This window comes from Tasmannia lanceolata, unplaced genomic scaffold (assembly GCF_043159265.1).
Source record: "Tasmannia lanceolata isolate RefF3 unplaced genomic scaffold, GAP_Taslan_0.1 ptg000018l, whole genome shotgun sequence".
Lineage (NCBI taxonomy): Eukaryota > Viridiplantae > Streptophyta > Magnoliopsida > Canellales > Winteraceae > Tasmannia > Tasmannia lanceolata.
In genome coordinates, this window is record NW_027518695.1 from 22,586,065 (window position 1) to 22,596,658 (window position 10,594).

The following is a 10,594-nucleotide window of genomic DNA, read 5'->3' on the forward strand; positions in this document are numbered from 1 at the left end:
TAAAAAGCAAATTAAAAAGGTGTAAAACAAGGTTAGTATTGCCACTATCAACATATTGTAGTGCCAATATCAATCCACTTGAAAAGTGTAAAATAGAGCAAGTTGTGCCATTATCAAAATATTGTAGTGCGGATATCAGCTGACTTAAAAATTGGAGATATTTTCAGGAAATTTTTTAAGAGATTTGCTAGGAAATTTCATTGAAAGGCATTCCAGGGACTTTTGCATGAAAGAACATTCACACAGGCTTACTTTTCAGCAATCACAATGGCTTACTTTTCAGCAAATATTGTCTTATTCATTTAATTCAACTGAGTTGGCTGTTCTATGATGCAAAAGTCAGCCAAGAAAGTCCCTAGCAAACCCTAATTTTAAATTATCAGGAGAATTTTGTAACTGCATTTACCAATCTTTCAAGGGAAATGATATCAGCCCAACCATGTTTTAATAATTGCACTAACCCATCTTGTCTTTAAAGATTTAAAGAGCTTGTAAAGATTATTACATTCCCAAAAAGCTCTCACAAGCCGCTTAGAAAAAAAGACAAGCTGAGTTAGTGCAAATATTAAAACATGGTTGTGCTGATATCATTTCCTTCTTTCAATTACGATATTACCCACTAGAAATAGAAAGAGTGGATCTCACTCTGATTTTTCCTTTTGCCCGGAATTTACTGAAATGTCGGCCGGGGAACAAGCAGGGCCCCACCCACAGCCCTTACAGTCTAGTGGGCCCACTTCTTCTCTCGTCTGAAGCTTTTTCACTCAGACACTCACCGACAAAATATAGCCGTAACGGGAAGGTGGAATGGACCAAAAAACGGGGGCACGAAAATGTCGGCGTGACGGACGGGGCAAAATAAACTTACGAGATTTCATATGGTCAGCCCGTTTACTCCAGTATTTTTCAAGAATACTGTACGGCCCTGACCATAGGATGATCCAAACCGTTCATTTGATGGGCATGTTGTGGCCCAAAACTCGTTTTCATATAATGATCCCAACCCTCCGATCTATAGAGGTTTCCATAATATGCGGTTTCTCAATAGATCGGAGCATGGCTTTAAATTTCGGATTTCGGCCAGGACCAGAATACCAAAATTTAAAACCGAGACCAAAATTTAAAAATTTCGGCGAAACTATAAGATTTTCACCGAAATTTCAAACCTTGGATCGGAGGGCACAACCTATATACATTGTGGTCCATCAAATGGACGGCTTGGATCATCCTATAGTGTGTCCTGTCTAGTACTTTTTGGAAATTACTGAAATACACAAGCTTATGCTATGAATTTTTTTTTGGCTCAATGTATTTACGTTGTGGACCCCGCCCAGTACTTTTCAAAAAGTACTGGACTATATGGGCTTACACCATTATAAAAAAAAAAACCCTTACAGTGGTGTGGAAATGATATTTCCAGTCCACTGTTAAGAGTTTAGTTAATGGGAGTTGCTGTTCAATGACCAAAATAAATCATATCAAATTCTCTAATTAGGAAGACTACACTTCCCTTTTATTACATTTTTTATGCTCTTGCCAAAACAATTACTAAATGAAAGCTCTCTTACCAGAATTAGTGAGAAAGAAGGAGAAGAAGATCAAGTAGGAAAGACGAAGATTTTATACTGTGTAAGCCCTTACAGTCCCTTATTTTTCAAAATGTACTATACTGACCACATCATAGGTTGATCCAGACTGTCCATGTGATGGAACACAACAGAGGTTGTGTCCCAAAAATAATTTCCATAGGATGATCCTAGCCCTTCAATATATAGAGGTTTCCATAATATGCAGTTCCTCATAGATCAGACAGTTGGGATCACCCTATAGAAATGATTTTTTGGGCACAACCTATTTACGTTGTGGCCCATCAAATGGACGGTTTGGATCATCCTATAGTGGGGTCCATACAGTACTTCTTGAAAAATAAGATACCATAAGAGCTTACACTATATAAAGAGAGCACGCGAGCTCATGTCCACGTGTTCAATTTCAAGGTTGTAATCTTTCAAATATAGTAAATTGATTGATTACCCTTCAAAGAAATACAGAATGCTCTGAAACTTCTTGTTAAGAAGGAGAGAAAGTGAGCTTTTCATAGACTCTCTTTCTCTCTCTGGTTTTGATGGAGGGGAAAATGCAATGCAGAGTAATCCTCTGTTTTTTTATCATTTTCTTCTCGATTTTAGTCCAGGGATTTGATTATGGGGATGCTCTAACAAAGAGCCTTTTGTACTTCGAGTCTCAAAGATCAGGACGTCTTCCTTACAATCAAAGAGTTACTTGGAGGGATCATTCTGGTCTAACAGATGGATTAGAACAAGGGGTTAGTTATTCTCTTAATACCCAAATGTTTCTGGGTTTTGTTGTTTTTGGTTCATGATGAATCTCCCCAAAATGCAGGTTGAACTCTCTTTTTTAATGGTCTTAATTTTATGAAACTGAGATAAAAAAGAGAGGGATGTAATACCCAAAATTCTTTGGGTTTTGTTATTTTTTCATTCATGATGAACCTCCCCAAATGCAGGTTGAACTCTGTTTTTTAGTCATCTTAATCTTAATTTTCTGAAAGTGAGAACAATAAGGGAGAGAATGCCCAAAATTCTTAGGGTTTTTTTTGTTTTTTATTGTTGATGAACCCCTCCAAAGTGTTTGTTGAACATTGCTTTTTAGTCATCTTAATTTTAATTTTTTTTAAGTGAGATCAATAAGAGAGAGAATACCCAAATATCTTTGGGCTTTGTTGTTTTTTGATTCATGAGGAATCTCCCCAAAATGCAGGTTGAACTCTGATTTTATTGGTCCTAATTTTTTGGGTTTTATTGTTTTTGATTCATGATGAATACCCCCAAAATGCAGGTTGAACTCTGTTTTTTTTTTTTTTTAGTCATCTTATTTTTCTGAAACTTAGATTACTAAGAGGGATAACATCCAAAATTCGTTTGGTTTTATTCATTTTTTGATTCATGAAGAATCTCCCCAAAAGGTTAGTTCGGCTCTGTTTTTAGTTTTGATTCATGATGAATCTCTCCAAAAGGTAAGTTCAACTCTGTTTTTATTGTTCTTAATTTTATAATAGTGAGATAAATAAGTGAGTGAGAGAATACCCAAAATTCTTTGGGTTTTATTGTTTTTGATTCATGATGAATCTCCCCAAAATGCAGGTTTAACTCTGTTTTTTAGTTGTCTTAATTTTATGAAACTGAGATCAATAAGAGAGATAATACCCAAAATTCTTTGGCTTTTGTTAATTTGATTCATGATGAATCTACCCAAATTGCAGGCTGATCTTGTTGGTGGGTACTACGATGCGGGCGACCATGTGAAATTCGGCCTACCGATGGCATTTACAGTGACAATGCTTTCATGGAGTGTTATAGAATATGGCGAACAGATCGCTGAAGCTGGAGAGTATAATCATGCATTGGAAGCAATCAAATGGGGAACTGATTATTTCATCAAAGCCCACACACACCCAAATGTTCTCTGGGCTGAGGTACTAAATTTGTACTATCTATGTACTATCTAGTTCAGAGCCAGAGATCTGATTTTTACCATAACAAATAAAAATTATTGGATCATTGGAAACCCAATGTTTATTGTCTCTAGAGTTAGTTCGAAGAATTTGGATTGTCTTTTGTCATTTGTTCTCCTTTTCTTTTATAGGGATGTTGCTTTGTGCTCTTTATAGGGGTCCTTGCCTAACTATGGCTTATGTATTAAAAAAGTTAAAAGATTTTTTGTTTCTTTTTTCAGGTGGGTGATGGTGATACTGATCACTACTGTTGGCAAAGGCCGGAGGACATGACAACATCGAGACAAGCTTACAAAATTGATACAGAGAATCCGGGATCTGATCTCGCTGGAGAGACAGCTGCGGCCATGGCCGCAGCTTCAATTGTGTTTAGGGAATCAAACCCACATTACTCTCACCTTCTCTTGCATCACGCTCAACAGGTGAGTCTTCGCAACAAATTTCACATGCATGAAAAAGCGAATCATACACACAAAATGCAATGAGATCGAATTTCCCTTAAAAATTTCACGGTCAATAAAATTTAAGTAAATTAGTGGGTTATTATTGATTTGGGTTTCTTTGTTTTTGTGGGTCTAGCTATTTGAATTTGCAGACAAGTATAGGGGAAAGTATGATACTAGCCTGGATGCGGTGAAGAGTTACTATGCGTCTGTGAGTGGCTACAAAGATGAGTTGCTTTGGGCGGCATTGTGGCTGTACAAAGCTACGGAGAAGGAAGATTATCTCAACTATGTGGTGACCAATGCCCATAGCTTTGGGGGTGTTGGATGGGCTATTACTGAATTCAGCTGGGATGTCAAATATGCTGGCCTTCAGATTCTAGCAACCAAGGTCTCTCTCTCTCTCTCTCTCTCTCTCACACACGCACATTTGCTACGCAATTTATCTGAGAGCCAAAAGTGAGCCACAAAATTGGCTTTCCGCGAAAGTGCCTCGGCTGCGAAAAAGTGAGAATCTGTAGCTGTTCAGCCTGTTCTCTCCTACCAAAGTTAGCCGCAAAATGGCTTTATGCTGAATTGACTAGCAATTCCCTTACCCCGTATGGGATTTGCTAGGCAATTTCACGGAAAGCCAGTTCGCGGCTCACTTTTGCAAGAGAGAATAGCCACATGAGATGAAACAAATGAATAAGACAAAATCCGCTAAAAAATGAACCTGTGTAGGCTGTTCTTTCCTGCAAAAGTGAGCTGGGTGCTATTCAATTTTGGTGCACATCTCAGATGAATTAAATGAGTAAGACAAAATTTCCTAAAAAGTATGCTTGTGTGGCTGTTCTCTTCTGCAAAAGTGAGCCACAAAATGGCTTTTAGCAAAATTGCTCCATTTTCTACCCCGGGTAAAAAGAGTAATCATTAGTACAATCAGTACAATAGAGTGGGGCCCCTACCCCGGGTAAAAAGAGTAATCATTAGTACAATCAGTACAATAGAGTGGGGCCCGTGAAAGAAAAAGGGACAAATAAACATTTCATAGGCATTGCTTTGGATCTCTTATTACCATACAATCAATCAAATCATACAACACTATGGGGCCGTTTGGATACGCAAATTTTAGAATCCGGGTTTTTAGTTTGAAAACGGTGAAAAAGAGGGTTCACAATCAAGCTGATGTATGTTGTCTGGGCAGTGTTTCTTGAATTTTAAGTAAGAAAACTAGGTTTTTAGAATTTCAGGATAGGGGAGAGGTTTCTAAAACCTGGTTTTCTTACTTAAAATCTAAGAAATACTGCCAGGACAACATACAACAGCGTGATCATGAACCATCTTTTACACAGTTTTCAAACTAAAAACCTGGATTCTAAAATCCACGTATCCAAACGGCCCCTAAACATTCAATAATATGAATTTCTTATCTTCGAATGTGGACTGTGACAACAACCATACATTATTGGATGTCGGGATTTGATGATTGATGTGTTTTTTGAGAATTCGGAGATCCAAAGCAGGGCCAATCAAGTAGATAGTTTGAATCTATCAAGAGGGAGACTTACTATGTTGTAGTGGGTGCAACCATAGTTAGTAAAAGGTGATACGGCAAAAAATAGGGATCGGAAAAAATCGACTTTAAAAACGTCTAGTAAATGAAAACACGAAAAACACATTTAATTTAAAATTGGAAAATGATATCAACACTCCAATGTTTTGATATCACGCTCTACTAGCTTGTCTTTTAGTATTTAAAAGGCTGTCAACATGTTATTACAGTTCCCAAAAAGCTTCAAAAACCCATTAAATACTAAAAGACAAGCAATGAGAGTGTTGATATCAAAACATTGAAGTGCTGATACCATTCTCCCTTAAAATTTTGTCATATACGTAATATAGCAGGGATGAATTTGCAAAGGTTCTAAAAAAAAGTGCTTATACTATGTTTAAGACGTGTTTGCAGTGGAAAAAAACTCTTCTTTTGGACAAATTTGTTGAGAAAATTGTAGATCTAGGATTCAATGGAAAGGAAGTAGTCATAAAAGCACAGTATAAAACACAAGATTTACATGGTTTGTCACGTTATGCATGTGCCTATGTTTCTTGGTAAAGGCTAGCCCCCAAGAACTTCTGCTAAAGGTGAAGATTATAGAGTACAAGATACTCAAAAGGACTACGACCAAGACTTTATGTATAATCCTAGCCCAAATCCAAGTACAATAATATCACTCAAACACAGAAATTATGCATTTTTCACATAACAAAAAAGCCCCCATGTTGGGCTCAGAGTCGGTGGCCCTAATCCTCACCTACAGGAGGAGGTTGACTGAAGTCAATTTGAGGCATCAATATAACATACTTCTTATGAAAATGACTTTGCATAAGATCAATGTCACTTCCCAATGGGTCTCTTAAATTCACATAAATGCCTACCCGCCCTTGCACTAGTGTCCTTCTTTTCATTAGCTAATAAAACAGGAAACTAGACTTAATTTGATGAGATATTTTCTTCTTTCTTACTAATGTTCTGATCATTGTACTCTTGTTTCTTATACTATGAGCTAGACACAGCCCAAAACATTTAAGGGCCTTTTTGGATGTCTCTAAAAAAGAGTTTTTATATAGTGCATCCACATTGGTACACGTAATCATGGCACTACCCTTGATATATGTTCCAATAGCACCGTTGGATCAAATATCTAGGGCCACACCTATGTCTTACCCCACTATGTGGAACAATGCGCGAACACTATGATTTCACCTCTAGAGTTTGGGATTTGCTAGGCACTTTTGCGAAAGCCATTTTGCGGCTGACTTTTGTAGGAGAGAGCAGCCCCTCAGATGAATTAAATAAATAAGACAGCATCTGCTAAAAGGTGAGCGTGTGTTGTTTAAAAAGAGAGATTCTATATGGTGAGTACACATGAAGTTCAGTATTTTCAAGAAAATACAGTGGGGCCCACTTCATAGGATGATCTAAACTGTTCATTTGTTGGGCCATAACGTACATAGGCTGTAACATAAATCATCTCCATAGGAGGATTATAACCCTCTGATCTATAGAGGTTTCTATAACTTGCATGTCCAAACATTTCGCCTTTTGTAAAGGGAAGTGCTATATTTGCCCCTTTGTCTTCCTCTGCCGCCTTTCTAGTGTATTTATGACCACTCTTCTTTACTCTTCAAGGGTCCCGGGTTAGAATGGTGGGGCGAATATATCATCTCCCTTTGTAATTTGTAACTTTATCTTTAACATATGAAGTTGTTTGAGAAGATAATCAATATATCCTTAATATTTACATACATTGATATGCTCTTATACAACAATCCTGATTCTAAATTCTCTCTCTTTCTCTCAGCTTCTGATAGACGAGAAACACAAGAGACACTCTCGCATTCTCGAGGAATACCGCAGAAAAGCCGAGCATTATATATGCTCTTGCCTCAACAAGAACAACAACTCAAACAACATTGCTCGAACGCCCGGCGGCCTTATCTACATTCGCCAGTGGAACAACATGCAATACGTATCTACCGCCGCATTCCTCAATACGGTATACTCCGACTATTTACGTAAGTCGGGCCATACGGTAAATTGCCAAGGTGGGCCTATGGGGGCCCACGAATTGCTCACCTTTGCCAAGTCTCAAGTGGACTACATATTGGGCTCGAATCCCATGAAGATGAGTTATTTGGTGGGCTTTGGGCCCAATTATCCAAGCAAAGTACACCATAGAGGAGCTTCCATTGTATCTTATAGAGAGAACAAAGCGTTTATTGGGTGCACTCAAGGGTATGATAATTGGTATGGAAGGCAAGGCCCAAACCCAAATGATCTAGTTGGGGCTCTTGTTGGTGGGCCCGATTATGAAGATAATTTCAGGGATGAACGTGGGAATTACATGCAGACAGAGGCGTGTACGTATAACACTGCACCATTAGTTGGAGTTTTTGCAAAGCTGCATCAGTTGGAGGGGAAAAACATGAATAAGAATAATCAAGCTCTTATTTCTTCTTATTAGAAAAATATATTTAAATTTTGTTTCTAAGGAATGAAAATGCTCATTTTATAGAAAATGGTTTCGCGGCCGAGTCAAGAATTTTCGTGCAGTCTTTCTACCTTTGTATTCTTACATTATAAGTTATAAACATAATTTCATGAGTTTTTACATGGTGAATTTGCGTAGAAAAAAATTACTAGTAGGGCCCACATTATTGGGTGATCTGAACCATTTAGAAAAACTAATGGGTCTGATGTAGATAGAATAAACTAGGGGGTCCTCATGCAAAAGTTAAGCCCCATTGTAGATAGGCCGTGTCCCAAAATCTTCACCATAGGATGATTCAAACCCTTTGAACGTTAATTTCTCGGGTTCTACAACCCTGAGTAACCCAACAAAACAGAGACCAAATCATTTCCTATAACTTTTGAAGAACACTTTTGAAACAGATGCAGACAAACCCAACTTGTGGTGGATAAAAGGCCATACCAAAAATCTTCACCATAGGATGATTCAAATCCTTTGAACGTTAATTTCTATAAAACAGAGACCAAATCATTTCCTATAACTTTTGAAGAACACTTTTGAAAGAGATGAAGACAAACCCGACTTGTGGTGGATTAAAGGAGATACCATGGATTGCTCTTTTGGTCCTATCATTTCAAATCAATATTTGAATACCTAGCACACTTAGGAAAGGTTCCACTACTTTCTAATATTATATGCGCATATAATATTTTTTTCAAAGGTAAAATAAGAACCCAATTTTTTGGGTAGGTAATGCGACCTCTAGGTTGAGGCATAAAGCCTTGATCAACTGAACTGCATTCCCAACCCAAAAAACTTGAGAACCCACAACCTAACAATTACATACCCCGATCCGATAATGAATGGACCTAAAAGATAGGCCATGTTGGATATAGAAAAATGTCTCCTCGAAGGAGATTAAATCTAGTCACAAATGTGGGGATTTCTTGGCAAGGGAAAATCTCGGGATATATTAAAAAAAAAAAAATTCGGATTTATATTGAGAAAAAAATGTTAAAAATAAAATATTTTAAAAACATATAAAAGTATATAAATTAAGAAAAAATAGAAAATAGAAAAATATCGTGATATTATCCTGGTAAATGAACACATTGCTCTATTTTTAAAATTCTTAGGATTATTTTAGAATTTTGTCATTTTATCAAAATGCCGCAATAAAATTGCTATATTTTAAAAATCTAAGATACATTTGTGACCTAGAAGGATAGAAAAATCACTTTAGAGGGTTGCTTTAAATTAGAAGCAACCACTGGTGCGAATAATGTGCTGAAAAAGAAAAGGTCTACAAGTCCACACCCTCGATCTCTAGAGAAAAAGAGAGTTTCTTCTTGAATAACATACCCTATTTCTCTCTTTCATCCTTCATTTTTTGTGCATCAATCCAATTAATTCTGCCTCCACCACATTGATCTTCAACACATAAGAATGACTTTAAATAATATTTTGTACAAATGATATATGAAAAAAAGACATATATTCAGGAATCATGGCATGATCTCGGTAAGACCTTTCCTTGTTTACTTTTCTTTATTCTCTAGCTTCGAGCGGGAATAAGATGAACATGTTGTCTGTGTCCTTTGGTTTCCTACAAAAAGCCAAAATATAAACACTTTTGCCCACGTTCTAAAGCGTGATTTTCGTTCAAAGAGGCCATGTTGGACCCTTGAGCCTCACGTCACAGTCCAAGTCTTTTCTCTCAAAAGAAACAAGAGAGGCTCGGCCTCCTCGGGATCAAACAAATCCAAGGTTACTGTGAAGGAATTTGAATATTCTCATGTAATTGGCTGTTCATAGAATTATAATAGCCTTTAACGGCTATAATTACAAAAGTGAAACATTATTGAAAACAAGAAAGTGGGTTTAAGTGGGGTTATGTGTGTTTATAATTACAAAAGTGAATAAACATGAGTTTGTGTTTTGTTCTTATTAGCTACTCTTCTGTTTTATTTATGACTACTCTTTTACACTACAAACGGGTCAGCCCAGGATTAGCCATCCCCTCTAGTGTATTTATGACTAATCTTTTACACTACAAAGGGGTCAACCTACGAAGAAAAGTTGGTGAAAATATCATTTGCTTTTTCTTTTTTTCAAATCATGGAATATCGTGTTACCAGACTTAAGCATGTGCAATGTGTTTAGGAACAAAATTTCTTCATTTGGTCAGTAAGCAATTAAGCCCGATTGTGGACTTATCATCGGTCGTGACTCGTGAACTTGGACCATTGCCATTTATCTTCTTGTGGGCACGTTTGAACTTTCAAGGACACCAAACAAAGGGTTAGGATCGGCCGATCTCATAACCCATTCACAGGAAGCGAATGGTCTGGATCACCGCGGAAACCCATTGAATGCTCGGAAGAGATGTTTCATATCATGAGAAGAAAAAAGTTACGAAGACGTGTCAGAGTCATGGTTGTACCAGACAGCCCATCTAAAATTGCCAAGTACACCAATTAAATTGAGGATATATTTGTCATTTCAGAAAATGATAGGCATATTTTTGTCATAAAAACAGATCTTTAAAAGATGGGTGTAACAACAAGTAGACCCGTGCCCACGGGTCGATCCAACCCACGCGC

The 10,594-nt window shown here is 37.2% G+C and overlaps 1 protein-coding gene across 1 annotated transcript; it reads left to right on the top strand.

Moving 5' to 3' along the window:
• The first annotated feature begins 1,982 nt into the window (after positions 1-1,982).
• Positions 1,983-8,132, top strand: GH9B8 (glycosyl hydrolase 9B8). Its single transcript, XM_077361008.1, has 5 exons — positions 1,983-2,326; positions 3,284-3,496; positions 3,757-3,957; positions 4,115-4,369; positions 7,323-8,132. The coding sequence occupies exons 1-5, from the start codon at positions 2,126-2,128 to the stop codon at positions 7,983-7,985; spliced, it is 1,533 nt and encodes a 510-aa protein (XP_077217123.1). The 5' UTR covers positions 1,983-2,125; the 3' UTR covers positions 7,986-8,132.
• The last annotated feature ends 2,462 nt before the right edge of the window (positions 8,133-10,594 follow it).

Excerpts from the sequence above, each read along its gene's own strand:
- GH9B8 (XM_077361008.1), top strand. The coding sequence starts at position 2,126 with ATGGAGGGGAAAATGCAATGCAGAGTAATCCTCTGTTTTTTTATCATT. Across the intron at positions 2,327-3,283 it reads CAGATGGATTAGAACAAGGG|GCTGATCTTGTTGGTGGGTA; the intron begins GTTAGTTATTCT and ends CCCAAATTGCAG. Across the intron at positions 4,370-7,322 it reads TTCAGATTCTAGCAACCAAG|CTTCTGATAGACGAGAAACA; the intron begins GTCTCTCTCTCT and ends TCTTTCTCTCAG.